Source organism: Phaenicophaeus curvirostris, chromosome 25, assembly GCF_032191515.1.
Source record: "Phaenicophaeus curvirostris isolate KB17595 chromosome 25, BPBGC_Pcur_1.0, whole genome shotgun sequence".
Lineage (NCBI taxonomy): Eukaryota > Metazoa > Chordata > Aves > Cuculiformes > Cuculidae > Phaenicophaeus > Phaenicophaeus curvirostris.
In genome coordinates this window covers 3,010,306-3,033,813 of record NC_091416.1, presented here as the reverse complement: position 1 = coordinate 3,033,813, position 23,508 = coordinate 3,010,306, and the positions used below count along the sequence as shown (strand labels likewise).

Genomic DNA, 23,508 nt, shown 5'->3' with positions numbered 1-23,508 from the left:
CACATCCTTTCCTGCTAAAATAAAACCCAGTAAATCACTTTCTCCCCTTCCCTGCCTTTGCTGCCTTGGAAGCGTGTCTCGCAGTGATATACGGCAGAGGAAGCAGCAGACTGGTTCAGACCAGCGCGGGTATCCTCGGGTACCAACCACCCTGCTCTCCAGCAGCCCCCTCGCTGCAGCGCACAGAAGCCAGAGGGAGGTGGGAGCATTTGCTGTGATTTATGCATTTCAAATAGCAAAAATCAACATACAAATTAAGAAAATCTGTCTCCAAAAACCAAGCAGCCAATTTGCATCTGAAAACTCTGCCCTGAGAAGCCTCCTTTGTTTGCTCAGTAAGTTTTACTCCTGCGAGGAGCCACACACTCTGCACTCACTGACTCCCTGGGAGCAGGAGGTGGGACAGCCATGGGTGGCTTCCCTGAAAGGCCAGGGGAACGCTGAGCTCCCAAGCCAGGGTGGTGCCTCCAGGGGACTAACAGACCAAAGCAGGGACTGCTCTCCAACCTTTCCTGCTCACATTGAGTCCCAGCGCTCTGGCGTGCCCGTTTCCTCCAGTGCTCAGCGCAGCTGGCAAGGAGAGAGCTGTGCAGCCCCCATGTTCGCCCTGGTGAGACTGCTCCTCGAATCCTGTGTTCAGTTCTGGGCTCCTCACCTCAAGAAGGATGTTGAGGCTCTGGAGCGAGTCCAGAGAAGAGCAACGAAGCTGGGGAAGGGGCTGGAGAACAGGCCTTATGAGGAACGGCTGAGGGGAGACCTCATTGCTCTCTACAACTACCTGAAAGGAGGTTGTGGAGAGGAGGGAGCTGGGCTCTTCTCCCAAGGGACAGGGGACAGGACGAGAGGGAATGGCCTCAAGCTCCACCAGGGGAGGTTCAGGCTGGACATTAGGAAAATGTTCTGAGGGATCTGGGCAGGCTGGATCCGTGGGCCCAGGCTCTGCAGAGGGATCTGGGCAGGCTGGATCCAGGAGCTGGGTCCAAGATATGATCCATGAGGGGCTCTGTGCTGTTCCCAGCAGGTTCTGCACTGGGATCAGCTGCTTGCTGCATGCTGTTCCCTGGAGGAATCTCTCCTCAAGCTCCACCAGGGGAGGTTCAGGCTGGACATTAGGAAAAGATATTTCACAGAAGAGGTCATTGGGCGGTGGCAGAGGCTGCCCAGGGACTCTTCCAACCTGGTGATTCTATGATTCTCACCTCCTCCTGCCCCCCGAAAGCTGGTCCAGGGCCGGCACGGCTCCTGAGTGCCAGCAGCCACGGAGCCGGGCTCCTCAGCTCCCATCCTCCCTCCTGCCTGGACGCTTCCCCACTCCATCCCGCAGAAGAGCAGGGTTGGCATCAGCCTGCGGAGGCCAGGGTGCAGCAGGCAGCTCCCCTCCTCCCAGGCAGCATCGCTGTCGGCAGGAGCCAGAAGGCAAAGGCAGGCGGCCATCCCGCACCTTCTACCCCCAACCGACTCTGAAAATGAAAACCAGCTCCCACTTGTCCTGGCCCAAGAGAGAAGGAGGCAGAAAGAGGTTTGTTGTCAATACATGAAACTGTCGCTAAGTGAAGGAGAAAAAAATCCGGGGGGATGGGGGGAAACGAGGGAGGGGACAAAACCGCATTTTTACTTCTGGTGGCCAGCCAGCTGACTGACTCAGCCAGTTTGGTCGCCTGCCATATAGATTTAAAAACAAAACCGAGCTCTCGGAGAGGGGAGAGAAGGGGATTCGGATGAATGTGCTTTTTTGTTGCGTGTCAAGCAGATCACAGCCCAGCCCAAGACGTGGTTAAGGAAATGGCTTCCCTGCCACATCATGCCCAGGGGCTCAGCGAGACGCGGAGCGAGGTACAGCACAGATCTACCGCCGCCACGAGACTCCCATCACCACTCCTGCAAAGCAAAGCGGCGCGCTGAAAGCCCCAGGGTTGCCCCAGCGGGGTTGCCCCCTCGAGCGCGGGTCCCCAGGCAGGTGTCACGGCCAAGGCCAGGACAACCTGCAGCCTCTGAGGTGTCCTGAATCTCCCAGAAGAGAGCAGGGCAGGGCTGTGCGCAGCGGGCAGCTCCCCACCTTCGCCTGCTCCTCGCCAGAGGAATGCGCGCAGGAGGTGGGAGGAGCGGGGAAGAGGTTGTTTTGAAATACCAGCTCTAGTTCTATTTATCTGGATACCACAGTGCCCATGGCACGGTCGCCACTCGTAACGAGCTCCTTCTGTTCCCAAAGCGCTGTACAAACACGAACGCGCGCTCCCACGCCCTTTGTGGCAAAGCAAGGCGCTGGCACGCTCGGCACCGCACCAGGCACGCCGAGCTCGCCACCCTACACCAGCTCGGCACCTCCACACAACTGGATGGTCATGAAATCATACGTGAATAAGCAGGACCTGGCACTTTGCAGCCTCAGCAGGCATCGCAGACGCAGGCTGGTGAAGCCTCGTGAGCCTCCCACGCAGTGATCTCCCATAGAAACTGGCCGGCCTCCCTGGAGATTAATTCCTCGCGGCACTGTGGGGGGCACAGGCAGAATGAGTTACCTAAGGACCTGAGGACAGGTAAGCGCGAACCCTGTGGCTCTTATTCTTGTCTCAAGAGAGCAGAAGGGAGGCACGGAAACACACTGCCTTGCCCAAAGCTGCCCCTGCCACCAGCGAAGCCGAGAAAAAAGCCTTTGCCCTTTGGCTCCTGGTCACCAGCACAGATGCTAAGCCTGAAACGTGGTCTGCCAGCCGCCCTGGACCATCCCAGCAGCATCACACATGCCTTGTGAGGGCTTGGAGGAGAGGTGCAGGTGCAGGACCCCCTGGGCAAGCACCAGGTGATGCAGGAAGCAGGCAGACAGACCCACGGACAGCTGCCAGGACGGACGGGACCCGCTACTCTAGGAAGAGGGGCTTGAGCTCTGCCCAGCCTTCAGCTCAGAGATGTTTCTGATTTGAGCAGAAGGAGTGAGACACGGGGCTGGGGGCAGGGAGGGGAGCGCCGGGCAGGGGTCTGCAGCGGAGCTAAAAGGGGAGATTTAGTAACTGTCGGAAAAAAAACGGCTGCTTTATTGCAGGCAGCTTGTAAACCCTGGAGCCTGAAGGTCTGGGAGTAATTTCTCCCTCCCACGTGCTGGGCTCAGTTTGTACTGGGGGTCAGAGGGCAGTGCTTTTCCAAAGCATTCTGGGAAAGACGCCAACTGGAGCAAGCTGCTAAACACCCTCCTGCAGCAGGGAGAGCAGGCTGCAGCGAACCGTTAACCCTTCACAGAGCGATTCCTCCCCTCTGTCTCTCCTGGCTCCATCCCCGAGCGCGGGAAGAAGAGGGTGGGGAGTTTGGCTGTTGTGGACCCGCACGGGGCCGGGGAGGCGAATCGCCTCCCCGGCCCCGTGCGGGTCCACAACAGCCAAGCCAGGACTCGGTGGTCTCAGCCTCCTTCCTGGCTCACCAGCAGCCAAGGTCCAGGAGTCAGACTGAGCCCAGCGGAGCGAGAGATTCTGGGCTCAGGGGAAGGATGTCCTCCCCAGCAGCCTCCTTGGCCCCGGCCTCATTCTGCCTTGGCTCATCAGTTCTTCCCAGGAGAACGTCATGCCCCACTGCCTCCCCTCTCTCCCACTCTTCTGGAGGGACAAGGCAACAACCGGCCTCCACGTGGCACCTCCTGCTGCTCCTCAGCATCAGGTACATACCAGAACCTACCAGGCTTCCCTCCAATCTCTGGTGATGCTCCCATTCCTTGAAGACTGCTGGCCAGGGCTCCCTTATTTCTACTCCCAAGGCTGTGGGACAGGGTCCGGCTGGCTGGGTGAGGCACGACTCAGCATCACCTGCGCAGGTGAGAGGATGGCATCCTGCAGCACTGCAGCTTCCTCTCACAGGGATGTGTGCAGAGTTTCTGTCAGGCACCTCAGCGCCGCGGCCCCCACCCCACCGAATATCCCCCAGCACACAAAGGGGAAAATCATCTTGGTTCTGTTTCTCAGCGGCATCTCCCATCTTACCCTCAGGTGCACCCCCCATCTTTCCCTCTCTTCATCTCCTCCATGCTCAGCGATGAAACGAGGAGGAGCTGCAGTTACTGACCAGGAAAAAAGGGGACCTGGGCGCTCGATTCGGGTCTGGCTGCCAGACTCCCTCTGCGCAGCGGCACCAGTCCTGCTTGCCACAGCGTGACACCCAAAAGAGTGCTGATAAATGCACCGAGACCCCTTGTTGGTGACACCACAGCACCTTGGCCCTGCTTGCCACACGGACTCCAGCCTTGTTGCTGGCTGCCCGGCCCACAGCTCCCATCTCTACACCCCATCACAGGCACTCTCAGCTCTCCTGCTACCACTTCTTCGACGCCCTGCACGGGCACGGGCACAGCCACAGCCTTGCTGACCAAACGAGGGGCCAGGACCTGCTGTCACCTAACGCAACGCAACTACGGAATCCAGACGTGCCTCCGCACCCTCCACCGCAAAGACAGTCACAGTGAAGATGAGCCCTCTCGCTCCAAACGCAGACTTGTGCCTTCTTGTCTAAACCCCTTTGAATCGCGCTTGCATCTTTCTGATCCAGGTACAAAATGGCAAATTTCCCCACCGGGTTCATTTATTCCATCTTTCCAAGCGCCTGTTTTCATGTCCCACCTGCAATCCCTCCAGCTCCTTCTCCCAAACCTGCCTTTACAATCAGAGCTGCTGAATCTTCTTTCATCCTCTACCATCTCCTCTGACTAATCCACATACCTCAGCCCTCCTTCTGGGCTTTCCCCAAGATCACAGCCCAGCGTTGCCTTCATGCTCCCAGCTATTGCTTCACCACATTCAGAAGAAAGGAGTTTGCTACACCCTTTGTGCCCTCTTCATTAAATCCTTCCACTCCAGCCCTCCCAGCTCCTCCACTCTTGCCTCCGGAGAAGCCCCCAGTTTGTGTCGGGCCGCTGAACGTCCTTGGGGTAACGATCCACGTTTCTGGTGCCAGACGCATGCCTACAGATAGGAACGTGGTGCAGCAGTGCCAAGAGGCTGGAGCCACCGCAATTCCACTTGGCAGGGAGCTGCTTGCTGCCAGGACAGCAGCACCACAGCCCTGGAGTGACTCTCCGGAGGCAGAAACGCGCAGCCCTGCTGCCCTCGGAGCACATCCACATCATCCCACCGCTCGCCAACAGAAACAAGGCTCCCTTCTCCCCGAAGGGACCAGATGAATACCTGGAATAGCGAACTCTGCCCCTCGCAGCTGCGCAGGACAGACCAGAGACAGACACCGGACCAACACATCCAGCGCTGGCACCGAGGCCGCGGCTCACGGCCGACCTCGCCACATCTGCTCCCAGCTTTCTGCCCCAGACTCCGTGCCGGCCTCCGGCCCCAGGCGCCGGCTGGAGCCCTGCCAAGGAGAGGGCTGCCTGTTTGCATCACCGCCCGGCGCTGGGCAGGCATCACCTTTAATAAGCCTTTCCTCTCCATCAGGCACCCTGGTTTTTCGGTTGGTGGTTTTTTTTTTTTCAGCTACAGTCTTGTGAGACGGAAGGCTGCTTGGAGCCGAGCCAGCACCGGGAAACAACCATTTCAAGGTCCTGCGAAGGAGCTTGTAGGAGCAGAAGGGAGCCTGGGCTGGGTGTGCGGAGGGGGGGTGATGTGCAGAGCAGGCTGTGCTCTGGGAAGCTGCTGCTGCTGCTTGCCAGGAGGCAGTGGGGGAGGAGGCAGCAGATGTCCGCAGACAGCGTTTGCCCGAGCCTGCGGCGCGCAGCCCAGCGAGGGGAGAAGGCGGCGGCTGGTGCCACTGCTGCTGCATGGTAATCGAACAGGACAAACGCGCCGTGTGCCGGGAGGGATGGTTGTGCCTCTTCCTCCCGCAATCGCTGCTTCGGCCACGGAGAGTGGGGGTCCCAGGGCTGGGGAGCAGAGATGACTGCTGTGAGGCCTCGAATGCAGAGGAAAAAGCCCTACCGTGAAAAGTACAAGCTCCTTCTTCCACAGGAGGCAGCGGTGGCTGCAAACCTTGGCAAGGCAGTCGCACCAGGGCCAGGGCAGCGTGGTGCAGCCCACAAACTGCCTTTATCCCTGACAGACACAGCAGCCAGAGCCCGGGTGAGCACCTAAGGATGGATGCACAGCGGAAAGAGCCCAGGAGCTCTGGCTGCAGCCTTCCAGTTTGGGTTCTGAAGAGCCAAGAGGGGAGAACCTGCACCAGAGGGGTCTGCATTCTCCCTCCGGCTTTGCAAACAGACCAGGGCCACCAGTGCCGTGGCGGGCAGCCAGCGAGCCTGAGCCCAGCGCGCTGCTGTCGGTGTGAGCGCGAGGTGCCGAGGCAGCCCGCGTGGTTCTGGTTTCCTGCTTTCGAGCAGGGGCACTTGGCTTCCTCCCTACCCCACAGCAGCGAGGCCGAGCAGGGCAGCTCCGCAGCTACCCTGCAGCCACAGATTCTGTCCTGTGCCTGGGATGGGGCAGGCCGAGCAACGTGGGTCTGAGGAGATGGACGGTGGCAGGGAGCGGCACCTCAGAGAACTGGTCTCAGAGCACTGGGACAGCTGAGGGCAGCAGCACGGCCCGGGCAAGCCACCCTCCTGTCACACAGCATCCTGACTGTCGCCAGAGTCTACATGACCCACGCTCATTCAACACTGCCCAGACTGTTCAAAAGGACCCTAAACCCCACCGAACAATCAGCACTTGCCTGTTTCAGAAGGAAAGAAACTGATTTCTGCCAGAGGGGTCTTTGGCTCATTAAACGATACCACCCTCAGGCTCGTTGTTCAGATCAAATCAAGCAGTTCCTGGGCTCCTCCTACAGCACACTGAGACGCAGTCTGGCACTTGGGTCCACTTGAGTCCTCTTAAAATAAAAATTAATTGATATGCAAATCAGACAAGGCATTAGACTAGACTACTGGCCAAGGGCGATGCACATATTCCCCGCTGTTTGATGTTACAATCCCAGCTCCCCCACACCTCTCCTTCTTCCCAAGGCCAGGGTCAGCCGTTAGCCCTGGCTCACCAGAGCAGGCAGGGCCCCACGGATGAGTGTCTCAGTGTCTCGTATGCAGGAGGGAGCCTGCATGGCATGTGCCCTCCCTGAGCCAGGTTCCAGCTCTGCCTTGTCCCCTCCCTGACCATCGGCGTGTCGCATCCAGCAAGAGCACTGACTCGAGTCACCTGCACACGATCCGCAGCACAACTGAGGCACTCCGGGCACGTCCATGTCCATGCCCAGTGGGGAAGCAGCGAGGCAGCAGGAGTTAGAGCCTGGCCTCCCGGCATGCTTGCTATTGGAACTCTTCTATCGGCTCCTGAGAGAGGCCAATTCTCTGTGCATTCCCAATAGCTTTTGCAAATATACTGCAACCAGCACCCACAGCCCAGCCACGGCTCCACGCGCAGCCCTAACGGCCACAGATCCAACGTTGGAACAGCAGCCATCCAACACACTCAGGTCTTGGAGGAAGGGCAATCCCAAAACACACCATTACTCCTGGACATGCTTCCTTCTCCTCTCTCCCCTTCCATCTAACCAACCACCAACTGCAGCCACCCTCTTCTGCAATCTTGTTCCAACCTGAGGCTGGGCAAAGCAATTAACCTCTCCATCTGGCTGCAGCGAGATGAATACACAGCTCAGCATCACCCAGACAGGGACTGGCAGCTCTGAGGGATGCCGACATCGTCCCTTTCCACTGGAAGGGCTCAGAGCGTCCACCTGGGAATGAGGAAATCCCAGGGCAGCCGGTTCACTTAACTGGTGTTAAACCTACGCACCGTGGACCTCCAAAGGCCGGGAGCTCAGGGAAACTACTCCAGAACGGCAGCCCGTTGTTGCAGCAGCTTTAGATTTGCTGCATAGGGGTCAATGCCACTGTCAGAAAAATAACTGGAGCCCTCAAAAAAAGTCTAAAACCTACAACATAAGTATTACATTCTAATTAGACCAGGACTTTGTGAAATTACTTTTGATTAAAGAGCAGAATAAAGTAACTGATAAACTTTTGGCACCAGTAGCTGAGTCTCCCCGACTGTTTCAGAAGCACCATGCGGGGTGGGGAGCAATCACGCACACAGAAGGTCCTGATCGCACAGCGCTCGAGTGGGTAAATCACTCTTCCCACTAAAATAACACCCGCACCTGCAAAAGCTACAATGACATTTATAGCAAAGTACCTGTAAGTAGCAGGAGCTTCTGTGCTGAAGTTCTGCTTATGGCAAAGGAATTCCCTTCTTACAAAAATCTTTACGACTTCCAGTGAGCAGAACCAGGTTAGGGTTTGGGGAAGGTTTTGGGTTTGCTTGGTTTTGTTTGTTCAAACAGGCTGTGAAGCAAATTTAAGCAGTGAGTACTGTGATTATTGTTTTTAAAAGAGAGTTCGAAAGGAGAGCTGGGAGCAAAACTCACACAGTATTCTCCAGTGGAGGTGGGCAGCCCAGGCAGATCCTTCCTGAACCACCGACCTGTGGAAATGCTTGGGGAGGGAAGGTCCTGGTGGTTGTTACAGCCACGTTGTGCGCTTGTTTGCTCTCCCTTTGCTCTCATAGATGACAGACGGGGCTTCACGCTTTCCTCCTGCAGTGCCAAGTTCACGCAAAACAGGGCTCCCCAATGACAATTAGGGAACTAATCAAAGAGCACAAACCCCATCCACTTCAGCCATTCTAAAGCAGATACCTGCAGATGGCATCACAGAAATAAATAACAATAACAAAGAGGCATTTAACTATCATTTTGACTACTTCTGCCAGCAGCTCCCCACTTGTTTTGAGCTCCAAGAACACTGGGACAGCAAAGCCCATCCAACATGAAGCCAACAGCAGTGTGAAGGCAATGGCCTCCCCCGTCAAACCCAATCTCTGCTCCTGCTTGTAAGGCCTGGGAGACGAGAGGGGACACAGCACTCATCTTCCAGGGGGAGGAGGGGACACAGCCCCAGGAAGGTGCTTTCTTGGGCCCAACACAGCAGAAAGCTGGGGATGGGTGGAGTGATGGAGAGAAAGGGAGAGGAGGGCACGGTTCTGGTGCCTGCATCCCACTCCGAGGGCTGCCAGGCCCGCGCACGCTGCCAAATCAAATAGTTATCCACGGCCGCGCTCCTGACAGGCGTAACGGGCAAAGCCCTCAAAGCGGGACTGGCGCGAGACTCCTTCCACCCAGGGCCATCGCTGCCCATGTCTGACGCTCATCTGCCACGACTGGCAGCAGCTGATGCCTACGGATCGCGCATAAACCTCGATCCCTCCCGCTGGAGAAGCGCCACGGCTCCCCAGGCCACTGCAGCTTTACAGGCTCCAACCAACACCCCCGTCCCAGTCCCCACAGGGGCCTTTTTGCCATTGGAAAGAGATCTGGGACACAGCCAGGATGAGTGAGGAGGATGGGAAGCAGCGGCCAGTACCTGCAGCCCTCTCTGGATCAAACTGCTTGTCTGGAGATCAGTGCAGTGGACTCTCATGAAGTAAACTAGATCTTCAGCCCCTCACCGAGGGAGAGTTTATCCAACACTGAGGTCTCCCAGCTGCCTTCTCAGCACCGTCCCACCAAGGGAAGGCAGGCAAGTCACAGCTTGTTTTGTGCCCTGGTTTCTCCTACCGATTGCTCAGCCAAAGAGTTACACGACACATGAGTGTCCCTCGTGGGTCAAACATGCTGGTGGCACCCATGTTCCTATGTCCTCGTGCCCACCAGCACCTGCTGGGCTCTCTACCAGCCCCGTGATGGTCCTTCCTACAGCCTTGCGGAACAACACGCAGCGCAGGAGCCTCCCCCTGCAACCACAGTAGAAATAAACCCACTGCCATTCAGAAAAAAAGCATAATTAGTGAAGATTAAACAGCCAGTAGCTACGCCAGCAGCTGCGGGGGAAGACACAGAACCACCACCTCCCCGTAGAATAGAAGCCGCTGCTTCGCTGCGCCCACCCTGCTCCCTCCGAGAGCCCTGCGGGTCTCGCCCCGCGTGGTGCCCAGCTCTGGCAGGCAGCATCGAACCCGCTCGTCCCGATCACTAGAAAGCGTATAGACTGCAGCATACAAAATCCTTCCTGTCTTCCTCTCCAAATACACCTCGCCCCCTCTCAACTGGGACCCCCTCATAAAAATAAGAAGAGACAGGCCTTTCCTGGCATTTCCTTTTGCTGAAAAGGCTGTAAAATTTTCCAAGCGTAGCCAGAGCCAGAGCAAAGTTTGTCAGGAGCTCAGCTCATTAGGCGGCTGCTCAAGGAGCCCCGCGGGAGGCGCAGGCTGCGTAATTCAAAACAGCTTGGACCCTGGAAAAGAAAATAGAAACCAGGCTGCGAGAGCGAGCGGGGCAGCTCCAGCTCCAGCGCAACCCCTGCTCCGGGAGCACCCCATCCACAGGGCTCGAGGAGCCCCGGCCCAGCAGAGGGGCTGCAGCCAGCCCAAGAGGAGCTGGCACCCGCCAGAGGAAATTCCAAGCCTGTTGCTTCTGGCAGCTGCACAGGCCCTGGCTAGGACCTCGGCAACCTGGAAACCGGCTACTCAGCAATTTTCTTGCCATCCAGAGGGCTTGTTCTGAACCACAGTTTCACTTCCCCCTCCCTGCGTCGCAGCCCAAGAGGCAGGGAACACCAGAGGCAAAAAAAAACCTTTGCTCAAAAGCCGTTGCGACCGAGGGCCCCCCAAAGTGCTGCGCTCCGGGACGGCAGCCTGCAGCCGCTGCCATTCCCCCCAGTGCATCTGCGGGTGGGAAGAGCAGAGGAAACTTGCTTGGACCAGCCCTAAGGTCTCCCCGGTTCCTTTTGCTCCTTGCCAGAGGAAAGTTCAAACAAGGCTGCGCAGAGGCAGGACACAAGCGGCTTTTCAGCCCAGCGCGACGAGGCTTGCCTGTGGCCGGACCCGCTCCCTTCAGGCCCTGTCTGGCCCGGTCCTCCGCTGCAGCTCGGTGCTGGAACGAGTCCTGCTGAGGAAGTGGTGAAAGCTCCAGTGCTCCAGGGGTTTCCACAGCCTTGGCCAGCTTGCTGTCGGGAAGAGTCACCCGGAGAGGCAGCCCTTGCTCTCCGCCACTGCCTTCAGAGCACCCCGTCCGGCTCCTCGCTGCCCTGGAGATGTACAGCGTGGCAACTCCGGATCCTTGCAACCGCCAGCATCCTCTACCGATCACAGCCCCACAGGCTGCCTTTCCCAAGAACCCAGGAACCCAGCGCTGAAGAACAGCGGGACGAAGCAGGAGCCATTCCAGCCGCGGCTGAGCCCCTTCCCATCTGAAAGGGAGCATAACTAACTGCTCACCCAGCTACTGAGCAGGAGCTTTCCTCCAAAGAGGATCTTTAAGAATACGTTTTCTGTTAGGAAGACTGCAAGGCTCCTGCAAAACCAGACACCTGATGCATGCCCAACTATACAGCTACCAAGGCGGCAAGTCAAGGAAGGCTGTCCATGAGGCCACCTTCAGGAGGGGGACACGCTGCAAGCAGAGAGAAGCAGCTTCCCTAAATTAAAACCCTGAAGAGAAACGTGGACGCAGCCTCCAAACAAGGGAACAGCATTCTGGGAGAACGGCATTTCTCTGCTGAGCGCACATCAGACAAGGACCACGGTGCCCCTTGGGGAACCAGGCACTGGGCTCACCAGCCAAGGAAACGGTTCGCGACTTCTGCTGTAATCACACCAGTCGGAGTTTTCCGACTCACAATTTTCTCACCTGGGCAAATCCCGGAGACGAGATACTCAGGGACAGGAAAGCTCACACACCGAGTACTGAGGATACTTCTCAAGCGGAGCTCCTGACCTCCAGCTTCTTAGAGGGCAGGAAAAGCCCCCTTATGCCTGGACTCAAGGAGGCTGAGACGCCAGCAGGCAGCTGAGGAGGAGCAGAGCGATGAGCAGGAATCAAGAATCCTGGCTTCCGTCCCTAGCTCTGCCCCATATTCCCTTCCTGCCTTTGGTTAAGTCATTCCCTTTCACTTTTCCTCCCAGCCTCTGTTTCGGAGGTGAAAAAGCCAAGGCCTTGCTCCTGCAGAGCGCTCGAAACCTCCTCCAGCCAGTGACAGCACAGAACATCGCTAGCACCAGACACTCAGCACGAGGAGTCATGCTGCTCACATGGACCCACGCTGCTCGCGCAGACCCTGGGAAGCACAGCCTGAAAAGAGCTGATGCCACAGAGCAGCTTCTACACAAACTGTATCCTGGCCTGTTCCTCTCCTCGGTCACCGCATTAAGCAACTGAGCAAGGAAAAGGAAAGCTGCTCCACTCAGCCGTGACACAAGCAGCAGCGCAACCGCGTGCAGCATTGCTCTGGCCAGCCCCTCCACAAGGAACCGTGCCCCAAACCAGTTCCAGTGAGGATGGGGAGATACAGCAACGGGGAGATGCAGGGCTAGAAGGGAAAACACCCACAAAAAAAACTGCAAAAACCCAAACCACCCGGGGCCTGAAGAGCAAGGATGGAGCAGAAGTGCCTGAGAAGCACAGCCCTCCTGCTCCCTAGCAGATCTGTCCTGTGACCTCCCACGTACTCCAGGGAGAGGGAAGACCAGTAGGCACAGGCAGGAACAAGGAGCACTCTGTGGTTTTGCTCGGTATTTCGGGCCATCTCTCACACAGGAGGAGCTCTGCTTCGCTTTCCAAGTCTCGCCCTCTCTGGCATGGATCGGGGCCCTGGCTCCTGGCCCAGGCCCTGGCTCCAGCCGAGCTCCTCACCAAACAGGGTGACGCCCGGCCTGAAAGCCATCTTAAAGCTGCTACCCCAGCACCCGAGCAGGCTCCCCTCATCCCCGAGCTGGGATTCAGGGCATCTTGAAAACACTAAACCCCAAACCCAGCTCCTGCTCTTGGTAGAAGCAAACCCACCAACAAATCACTGTTTTCTCCGGCAGCTCTGGGAAAAGCTGGGACACAAGCTGCCCACACTGGGGATGCGAAGTCTCCCAGAGGTGCCCAGGTTGCAGGTTCCTCTGCCTACAACTGCCAGGAAAATCATAGAATCACCAGGTTGGAAGAGACCCACCAGATCATCGAGTCCAACCATTCCCATCAATCACTAAACCATGCCCCTCAGCACCTTGTCCACCCGTCCCTTAAACACCTCCAGGGAAGGTGACTCAACCAGATAGAGCAGGACAAAATGCCAGCGAAGGCTCTGCCCTCTGATCCCCGGCAGCGTGGAGAGGCTGGAAACCACTGCCTGACGCACCCGTCTGGTGATCCAGCACAGATACTGGGATACAGGGGAGCTACTTGCGCCCAGACACCAGTAGCTGCCAAAGAACCAGCCCATCTCTCCATAAAGAGCTGAGCCAGTGGGAGGCAGGCCTGATGCCACTGGCTACGCTCAGGGAAAGCGGAACAGGTTCCCACTAGGCTCTTCAGGGTGTTGCAGCCCATCATCCTCACACCATCTTCTCCAGCAGAAGGGCACAGCTGGCATCAAGGCAACTCTGCCTGCCAGGGAGCCGCAAGTCTCTTAACGGCTCATCCTGTGTCCCGGGAAGGGGGCAGCAGGAGTGCCAGCAGAGAACGACGGTTAGAGACCAAGCAAGCCGGGCTCTGAGTTGGTCAGGATGCCCAACAGCCGTGTGCATGTTTTGAAGGCTTGGTGCAGGGTTTGGATCGCTATGCCGAGGTGTCCCGTGCTCCCTCTCCTGCTGCCTAGGAGACCAGGCCGCCCAGGGTAGTGATGAGCCCTGCCTAGCTCGCTGAGGATATGAGGAGTCCACAGGGCTCCTGGCAAGCCATCCCTCCGTAACACTGCTTGCCCCTAAATCAAAATCGGGTGCCAGCGACACTAACTGCTTCCTCCACGCTGCCTCCCGCCGAGTACAGCCCTGTGGCAATGGCAAACACCACCACCAACTGCTCCCAGTTACAACAAAATCCATCACCCTCTCCACCTCTGAGTTTCATAGAGAATCAGGTAGGGAGGAAACAAAACCAGGTCCCAGGAAGGGGCTGGTGCCAAGTGGAGGACCCGGAACAGGCACCGCAGAAGGAGGAAGGGTGCCTCTCATCTGTGCCACACGGTTTGTCTGCCGGGAGAGGCTGCGGAAAAGGCCAAATACAGCAACAGAAACCACCCCTGCCAACCTCTGGCAACAGTTCCTGGGCACCTCTCACGCGGGGCTGCAGGGGTGGTGCTCGCAGAAGGAAAACCAGACCAGAGAGGCACGGAGCAGCCTGCCGGAAGGCAGCACTGACTTCGAAACACAAGTCAGAATGAGCTGAGGAATCTCGTTTCAGCCATCCTCGCTCCCTGCATCGCACTAAGCTGCTGGGAACACACAATGGAGAAGAAGAGCCACTGCGACGCTTCTTAGGCCCCTTTCTTCAAGACGGGTGTATTTTTCCACAGCTTCAGTGCTACAAAAAAACCTCATAGGATAGTTTCAGCTTCACGGAGACCAGCCACATAAAGTCAACACCCAAGCTCCCACCCTCCCTCAAACCAGGGCACCTCACAAAAGATCGTAGAATCATTAAAATCATTAAGGCTGTGAAAGACCACTAAGATCATCAAGTCCAACCAAGATCGGACACATTTGCCAGTCCACGTCTTCCTGGGAGGGCAGGAGACCTGTGCAACACTGAGTTCTGACCGGCATTAGATGGGATTTGCCACAAGAGTTGTGCTGGCAACCCTCCTAGCACTTCACTGATGCATCTTAAACAGCACTGACAAAGTATTGCTGCATCTGTACATCACATCGCTACGATACCTCCATCGTCATCATCTATCTATCCATACATCTCCTACTGTGCTTCCCGTTAAAAACGCCAGCAGTCCTCACCAACCTAGCACAGCTCTCCAGGGCATGAAAAACAATCCAGGACCCACATTTTACTCAGGATGCTGCAACCAGCAGATGACCAGGGTCAGCTACAAATGTCTCTACAGCAGTGAGGAACAGTGACACGGAGATGCTCCCCACAGAGGGAACCAGGCCTCTTCTCTACCTCCTGCTCTCACCCACACCCCCCGACAGCAAGCGCTGATGGCAGGAGGAGGGCTCCCATTGTTTTAGCAGGAAACAGCGGTAGCAAGGAGAGGGAAAAACATATTTTTTCCCCCAAAATGGCAAATACGACGAACGTGATGCCAGCTCGGTCAGTGACGTGATAGCAAAGTCAAAGGTTGAGTTGAGCTTGGACCTTGGGGATTACGAGCCAGCACAAGCAAGGTCCTCAGCTCCACGGGCTCAAGTTCACCTGGAGCTGAAGCGCAGCTCCAGCGCATCCACAGAAGCCCCCAGGAGAGCTCGGCACTTCCAGCTCTGCGATGGCCTGTCCCCTCTCAGCCACCTTCCAGCGACACGAGATGCAGAGGGCTTTAAAGTACTGAACACAACTGTTTCACTTTCTGCAACTGAGTAACTACGGTTTCAAGTTTCTGAGTAAGCCTTCCTTTAGCTGCTGCCTTTTTTTTTTCTCCAGTGGGGAGGTCAGGAAAGAGGGAAGGGACTTTCAGGAGCAGGGAGATATAGTAACATCTACAGCATCGCACCGCAGAGAACACCAACCACCACAAAACGGCATTTCTGGCTAATAAACATATAGGGCAGGGTGTGGGGGTGCACCGATCGCATCATCTGCCTAGATCAAATAGCAAAACACACGCTAGAAAACAGACAAAGGTTCTCAAGCATTTAGGACGCGAACACACCAGAAAAAGTGCCTGATGGAGCAGACGATTGCTGCGGACACCGATCCGCTCATCCTTCTAGCAAGAAGAAAGAGTGAAACAGTCAGCAATGCTGACCTAGTGATTCCTGCTCCAGTTCTAGGCTCGGGTGTGCATTGCACACCCACGTGTGGTGGCAGCCAGCGCTATCGCAGGCACCGGAGTCAACAGAGGTCTGGCTTCGGCACAGCCTCGCCGTGTGACCTTGTGCAAATCGCTTCCTCTGTGACTCACTTTCCTTACCCCTTCTGCCACCAAGGCAGCAAAACAAGGCGCACACACAGCCCCGTGCCGAGACCTGGCAACGGACGGCTGGAAGGAGCCGTGTGTCATTACCATGTGCCAGGCACGTAACGGCGTTTGGGGAGGATAACGAGCGGCAGCCGCACCAGCAGATCCCACAGGTCAAGAGTTGTCCTCTGTGCCACAGTGCTGGTGGCCCCGTGCCTCGTGCAGCCAGGACGCGACCACACGGCACCGCGTCTCCACACCCCGTCACGTAGTGCTTCTCCCGCGTTCGCATATGCATCCTTCTCACATTTCTGCTCCAGCAAGTGGTTGCTTATGGAGCCAGGACAGGTTCACCACCTGCTAAAGCCACGTCCCACGAAAGGTTTTGTTACACAAGGTCCTTTCCATGTGGAAAGTGCCTATGGACGGCGTTTCTGCTTTTTTGCTTCCAGACGGCCACGTACCTGGTTCAGCTCAAGAGGGAACAGAAGCCCCATGGCCTAGGACACCACAAGGAAAGGGCAGAGCTGTCCCCCGACATCTGAGATGAGTTTTAAACCCCACGTGAAACGCGGTGAGGAATCCCAGCTCCACTCAGGCTTCAACAGTGCCAACGACGTCTTCCAAAATGAGAGCAGCCTGGGTAAAACCGGGTGCAGGGCAAGCTTGCTAAAGGCCAGCGGCCACGGTGATGGACAGCGGTCCCCAAACACCAGAGCGGAGCCTGAATGGCCAGGCAGAGCGGGACGAGGTGCAAGATGAGCCCGAGGAGAGCGTCCACCTTGACAGCATCTCCGGGCAGCGCTGGCAGTGGCCTAAGCCCTGTCCCAGGCTGGACACACTGGCAGCGCCGGGCACCGGATGGACCAGGATGGGGAGCACTGGGCATCAAATAAACCTGCGTGGGGAGCACTGGGCATTGAATAGAGCCGCGTGGGGTGCATCAGGCATCGAATGGACCTGTGTCGGTGGCACCGGGTATTGAATGGACCCATGTCAGGGGCTCCAGGCACCGAACGGACCCACGTTGAGAGCACTGGGCACTGAATGGACCTGAGCTGAGAGCACCAGGCACCGAACGCGAGCACCGGACACCGAATGGACCCGCATGGGGAGCACCAAGCACCAAACGGACCCAAGTCAAGAGTGCCGGGCACCAAATGGACCCAAACTGAGAGCACTGGGCACCGAATGGACCCGTACCGGGGGCACCAGGCATCGAATGGACGCACGTTGGCGGCACCAGGCATCGAATGGACCCGCGTTGAGAGCACCGGGCACTGAACGGACCTGAGCCGAGAGCACCAGGCACCGAACGGGAGCACTGGCCACCGAACGGACCCGTGTCAGGGGCACTAGGCACCGATCAGACCCACATGGGGAGCACTGGGCACCGAACGGACCCAAGCTGAAAGCACCGGGCACTGACTGGGAGCACCAGGCACCGAACAGACCCGCGTCGGGGGCTCTGGGCACTGAATGGGAGCACCGGACACCGAACAGACCTGTACCAGGGGCCACAGGCACCGATCGGACCCACGCTGGGAGCACCGGGCAACAAACAGGAACACTGGGCACTGAATGGACCCGCGGTGGCAGCACCGGGCACCAGACGGACCCTTGCTGGGGGCTCCAGGCACCGGACAGACCCACGCTGGGAGCACCAGGCACTGAATGGACCTGTGGCAGTGGCACCGGGCACCAGACAGACCCTTGCTGGGGGCTCCAGGCACCGGACAGACCCACACTGGGAGCACCAGACACCGAATGGACCTGCAGTGGCGGCACCAGGCACCAGATGGACCCTTGCTGGGGGCTCTGGGCACCGGTCAGACCAGCACTGGGAGCACTGGGCACCAGACGGACCCTTGTTGGGGGCTCCAGGCACCGGACAGACCCACACTGGGAGCACCAGGCACCGAGTGGACCTGCGGTGGCGGCACCAGGCACCAGACGGACCCTTGTTGGGGGCTCCAGGCACCGGACGGACCCACGCTGGGAGCACCAGGCACTGAATGGACCTGTGGCAGTGGCACTGGGCACCAGACAGACCCTTACTGGGGGCTCCAGGCACCGGTCGGACCCTTACTGGGGGCTCCAGGCACGGATTGGACCCGCGCTGGGAGCACTGGGCACCAGATGGACCCTTGCTGGGAACACCAGGCACCGAATGGACCCGTGGCGGCGGCACCGGGCACCGGACGGACCCTTGTTGGGGGCTCCAGGCACCAAACAGACCCTCACTGGGGGCTCCAGGCACTGGACGGACCCTTACTGGGGGCTCCAGGCACTGGACGGACCCTTACTGGGGGCTCCAGGCACCAGACGGACCCTCGCTGGGGGCTCCAGGCACCGGACGGACCCTCGCTGGAAGCACTGGGCACCAGGCGGACTCTTGCTGGGGGCTCCAGGCACCGATTGGACCCGCACTGGGAGCACCGGGCACCAGACAGACCCTTGCTGGGGGCTCCAGGCACCAAACGGACCCTCACTGGGGGCTCCAGGCACCGGTCGGACCCTCACTGGGGGCTCCAGGCACCAGTCGGACCCTCACTGGGGGCTCCAGGCACCGGACGGACCCTTGCTGGGAGCACTGGGCACCAGGCAGACTCTTGCTGGGGGCTCCAGGCACCGGACGGACCCTCACTGGGGGCTCCAGGCACCGGACGGACCCTTGCTGGACGCACTGGGCACCAGGCGGACCCTCGCTGGGGGCTCCAGGCACCGGTCGGACCCTCGCTGGGAGCACTGGGCACCAGGCGGACCCTCACTGGGGGCTCCAGGCACCGGACGGACCCTCACTGGGGGCTCCAGGCACCGGACGGACCCTTGCTGGACGCACTGGGCACCAGGCGGACCCTCGCTGGGGGCTCCAGGCGCCGGCCGGCCCCTCGCTGCGGGCACCGGTCGGAGCCGTGTCGGGGTTGGGGGGGGGGGGTCCGGCGGGGCCCACCCTCGCGGCGCGCCGCCCCGGTCCCGCACTCACCTGCTCGGCGGGGCTCGTCGCGGGGCTGGGCGCGGGGCGGGGGGGCGCGGGGCCCGGCGGGCGGCGCGGGGCCGGCGCGGGCCGCGCTCATGTCCCGGCCGCCCGCCGCGGGCCGAGCGCGCAGCGCGGATCCCGGGGCGGGGGCGGCGGCGCGGGCCGAGGGCGCGGCGAGCGGCGGGCGGCGCGGGGGGGGCGGCCCCGGCCGGGCTGTCAAAATAAGAGCCCCGCGCGCCTTAACCCTTCCGCCGCGAGCCGCCAGCGGGAACCCGCACCGGGGGACCCAGCGAACCGGGAACCCAGCACCGGGGGACCCAGCAAACCGGGAACCCGCACCGGGGGACCCAGCAAACCGGGAACCCGCACCGGGGGACCCAGCGAACCCGCAACCCGCACCGGGGAACCCAGCAAACCGGGAACCCAGCACCGGGAACCCGAAACCCGCACAGGGAACCGGCACCGGGGAACCCAGCAAACCTGAAACCCGCACCGGGGAACCCAGCAAACCCGAAACCCGCACCGGGAACCGGCACCGGGAACCCAGCACCGGGAACCCAGCACCGGGAACCCGCACCGGGGAACCTAGCAAACCCGCAACCCGCACCGGGGAACCGGCACCGGGAAACCCGAAACGCGCACCGGGGAACCGGCACCGGGAAACTCGAAACCCGCACCGGGGAACCCAGCAAACCTGAAACCCGCAGCGGGAAACCCGCACCGGGAATCCACACCGGGAACCCGGCACCGGGGAACCCAGCAAACCCGAAACCCGCACCGGGAAACCAGTACCGGGGATCCACACCGGGAAACCTGAAACCCGCACCGGGAACCCGCACCAGGAAACTCGAAATCCGCACTGGGAACCCGCACTGGGAAACCGGGACCGGAGAACCCAGCAAACCCAAAACCAGCACCGGGAAACCAGTACCGGGGATCCACACCGGGAAACCTGAAACCCGCACCGGGAACCGGCACCGGGAAACCCAAAACCCGCACCGGGAACCGGCACCGGGAAACCCAAAACCCGCACCGGGGAACCCAGCAAACCTGAAACCCGCACCGGCAAACCCGCACCGGGAATCCACACCGGGAACCCGGCACCGGGGAACCCAGCAAACCCGAAACCCGCACCGGGAAACCAGTACCGGGGAACCCACACCGGGGAACCCGCACTGGGAAACCCAAAACCAGCACCGGGAACCTGCACCGGAGAACCCAGAAAACCCGAAACCCACATCGGGAAACTGGCACCGGGAAACCAGCACCGGGAAACCCAAAACCAGCACCAGGAACCCGCACCGGGAAACCCAGCAAACCCAAAACCCGCACCGGGAAACCAGCACCGGGAACCCACACCGGGGAACCCAGCAAACCCGAAACCCGCACCAGGAACCTGGGACCGGGAACCCACACCGGGGAACCCGCACCGGGAAACTTGGCAAACCCAGTAGCCGCAAACCTGAAACCGGCTCCGAAAACCTGCATCGGGGAACCCAAAACCTGCAAACCCGAAACCCGCGCTGGGAAACCCGGTAAACCGGCACCCGGTAAACTGGCACTGGTAAACCCAGCAAACGGGGACCTGCAAACCCACACCGGCACTGGTAAACTGGGCACCAAGCAGACTGGCACCCGCCGACCCACACCAGCACCGGTAAACCCGGCAAACTGGGACCCACAAACCCGCAGTGGCACCAGTAAACCAGGTATCCACCAAACTGGGCACCCACCAAACCAGCACCCGCTGACCCGCACGGGCACCGGTAAACCAGCACCCACAAACCCACAGAAGCAGCAGCAAACCAAGCACAACCACCGGCAAAGCCGAAACCCACACCTGCAAACTGGGCACCCAGCAGCCGCAGCAGCAAAGCCGGCACCCACAAACCCAAAACTCACACCAGCACCAGCAAACGGGGCACCGGCACCCATCAACCTGGCACCCACAAACCCCAAACCAGCATACTGGGCACCAGCAAACCCAAAACCCACCAACCCGGCACCTGTGCCAGCAAACCTGGCACCAAGAGTGGCACGGAACCCCACGGCGCCAGCAAACCTGGCATCCACACTGGCACCTGCACCGGCAAACTCAGCACCAGCAAACCCAGCACCCACGCCGGCCCCGTGCCCCCAGTCACACCCCAAACGCAAGCTCCCCGGGGTCTCTGGTGAGCAGCCAGCCAGGGACACGCACGGCCACTGGCCCGCGTGCCGGACACCCCACAGCAGCGCCCGGGCTGCTCCCAGCGGGCACCCATCTCCTCGTTTGCCAGCCAAAGAGTCAGCCCACCCAGCTCCATCAGCATGTTTGGCATGGGCGCGTTTTCAGAAGAAGCATCGCAAGCCACCGGTCGCAGCCGTGGTGACGGGTGACCCTACACCTCCGCACCTCTCCACCCCGTCGCCCTGACCCCATCCCAACACAAGTTTTCCATGTGTTAATCACCCCCCTCCCCTGAGCACCAGCCTCCATTGACGGGTACGAATCGGGGTGAGGGGAGTGGGGAGAGGAGAGTAAACCCCAAGGAGCAGAGGAAGGAGCCGAGATGGCTGGAGACAGTGGGAATAGCGTCCATCTCAAACACAGTGTTTGCTTCGGTGAGGTGGCGGGACCCCAGCCCCACAACCCGAGGCTGCGGTGGCCGCTGCAGGCGCGCAGGATGCAGCTGGGAGAGGACGCAGCTGGCTGCCCGCGCTCTCCCTGCCCGCTCCCTCCCCTCGCAGGCAGACGGGAGCCACACAAGTGCACACGCACACGTCAGGCTATTCAGCCAGTCCACCCGCTCCCGGATGATGCCAGCGGCATCCTAACCAGCATGTGTCACCTTCCCGTCTGCAGCGCGCTAACGGCTGGGGAGAGAGGGCTGGAGGCAGGGACCACTTGGCAGCATCTCCAAGCGTTGCAGCGCTAAAGGGGAGCCAGGGACAAGCCATCCGTCTCCGCTGATAGGAAGCGGCAGCCCTGATGGAACGTGAAAACGCACCTTGCCCTCCTGCTCTGCCCGCCTGCGCAGCAGCGGGGCCGGAGTCCCTCCGCTCGGGGCGAGCGGAGGCAGGAGAAGAGGTGCCAGGGATGCGGGGATCTCCCCCAAACGCTGATCTCTCGCCCCGGCGGGCGACGCTGCAGCAGGGCCAAGCGCAGAACTCGGCCAAGCAAAGAGCAGTGGTGGCCGCCAAGAGATGCCGGAGGGAGGGGGGGGGAATGCAGAAGCGCTGGCTGCTCCCAAACCCCAACAGAAAGGATGGGACATCAGTCTTTGAAGGTGCCTCTTTACCACCCTCCAGGAAGGTTTCGCCCACCTGCAGAAGTGCCAGGGGAAAGCTGGAGCCTGGAGAAGGGAGAGTGTGCAGATGTGCTGGGTTTTCCCTGGGAGACCCAAGGCTGTGTGGGGCGGGTGGCCCCAGGGACCCCTTTGCAAAGCATCGTCCGCTTCCCAACCGTACCCTACCAAACTCCTCCCAGGGACCCGGAGCAGCGAGGCCACACATCTCCCTGCCGCTCTGGTGAGCTCCCGAGTGCCTCATCAGCAAGCACTGGTATATTTTCACAGTGTCATCCCTCCCAGCAGCGGCGCTGGGCTCGTGTCCCTGCAGACAGAGCGCTGCGGGTTAAAGACGGTGCCCAGCCACCGCTGCCGGGCACCACAGCTTGGTGCCAAGGCAGCCTGGCAGCTCTGCCCTCCAGCCACGTCTGCTGCAGAGGGGATGCTGGAGCCACCCGTGCGCCGGGCCCTCCGCCTGCTTCTCCCTCCCGCTCCTTCCCTACGGCCTCCTGGGCTTTCTACATCACAGCCCCTCGCGTCTCTCCCAGGCTGTGCACATGAAAGTGGCAGAGCGAGACTGGGAAAGGTCAGCGGGAGGACCAGCCGCTGCCGGCTCAGCGCTGAGCCTGTCTTTAATTAACATCTGCCGGGCTTGCTGCCCTCCCTACACTTGACTCCAACTCCCAGTCTCCCCTTCCCTCCTCTATCATTACACCCACGCTAGGAGAGACACGGAGGGGAGGAGACGATGAAGCAGAGTCCTTGGAGCTCCTCAAAGCCTCCCTCTGCCACCACCACCATGGAGAAGCGCATCCCAGGAGCTGCCCGGTACATCAGCGCTTAAGTCGGGAGTCTCCCCTCCAAACTGGTCAAAGACCAAGAGGCACATGGGTGAAGAATTGGGAGCACCCACCAAGAAGCTCCTGAAACATTCCACTTCCACAGGGTGCAGATGATACTGGGATACAGAGCTGGAAGGATCATTTTTCAGGTAAGGATGTCTGGAGTACGCTGAAGCTGGGTTCCAAGCCACCTCCAGAGCCCTGGGACTTGTTTGTTCCCATCGCCTCTCCAGAACGCCAGCCCAGGCTCAGACCTTCGCAAAACCCCCGTGGGCGAGGCCCTCGTTACGCTTATGAGTATGATTAATTAGGTCCAATTAACTATACTGGAATTAATGATGTGACTCACAGTGAGCCGGAGCTGCCTCTTCGCGAAGCCTTTCCCCAAGTGGCTCACGCCAGTCCCAGACCGACCTCCAGCAGAGGCCCCGGAGATGGAGGAGCATGGATGAGCTGGAATTAAGGAAAAGAGCCCGGGGCTGGGGGCAGCTCTGCTTTGATGATCCGTGCAGGTACAGTGCAAGGAGCTGGTGGCAGCTCCAGCATTAAATCCACAGACCTGGCACACAGGCTCATCCCGCGTTCCCCCAAAAAGGAGGTGGAAGAGGCCAC

General features: G+C 59.7%; 2 protein-coding genes across 4 annotated transcripts in view; one reads left to right on the top strand and one right to left on the bottom strand.

The window, feature by feature from the left end:
• The window catches only part of BCL9L (BCL9 like), a 49,091-nt gene extending 30,278 nt beyond the window's left edge, over positions 1-18,813 (bottom strand). For 2 of the 3 annotated variants that reach the window (XM_069876621.1, XM_069876623.1), the window contains exon 1: positions 2,370-2,411. In XM_069876621.1, coding sequence (XP_069732722.1) covers positions 2,370-2,396 — 27 coding nt within the window. In that variant the 5' untranslated portion in view covers positions 2,397-2,411. Of the gene's footprint in view, positions 1-2,369; positions 2,412-18,791 lie in introns of those variants that run through there. The other variant, XM_069876622.1, reaches the window with a different exon arrangement.
• Positions 17,573-21,201, top strand: LOC138730784 (collagen alpha-1(I) chain-like). The gene is made up of 3 exons (XM_069876263.1): positions 17,573-19,437; positions 19,493-20,320; positions 20,478-21,201. Exons 1-3 carry the CDS (start codon positions 17,573-17,575, stop codon positions 21,199-21,201), a joined length of 3,417 nt encoding a protein of 1,138 aa, XP_069732364.1.
• The last annotated feature ends 2,307 nt before the right edge of the window (positions 21,202-23,508 follow it).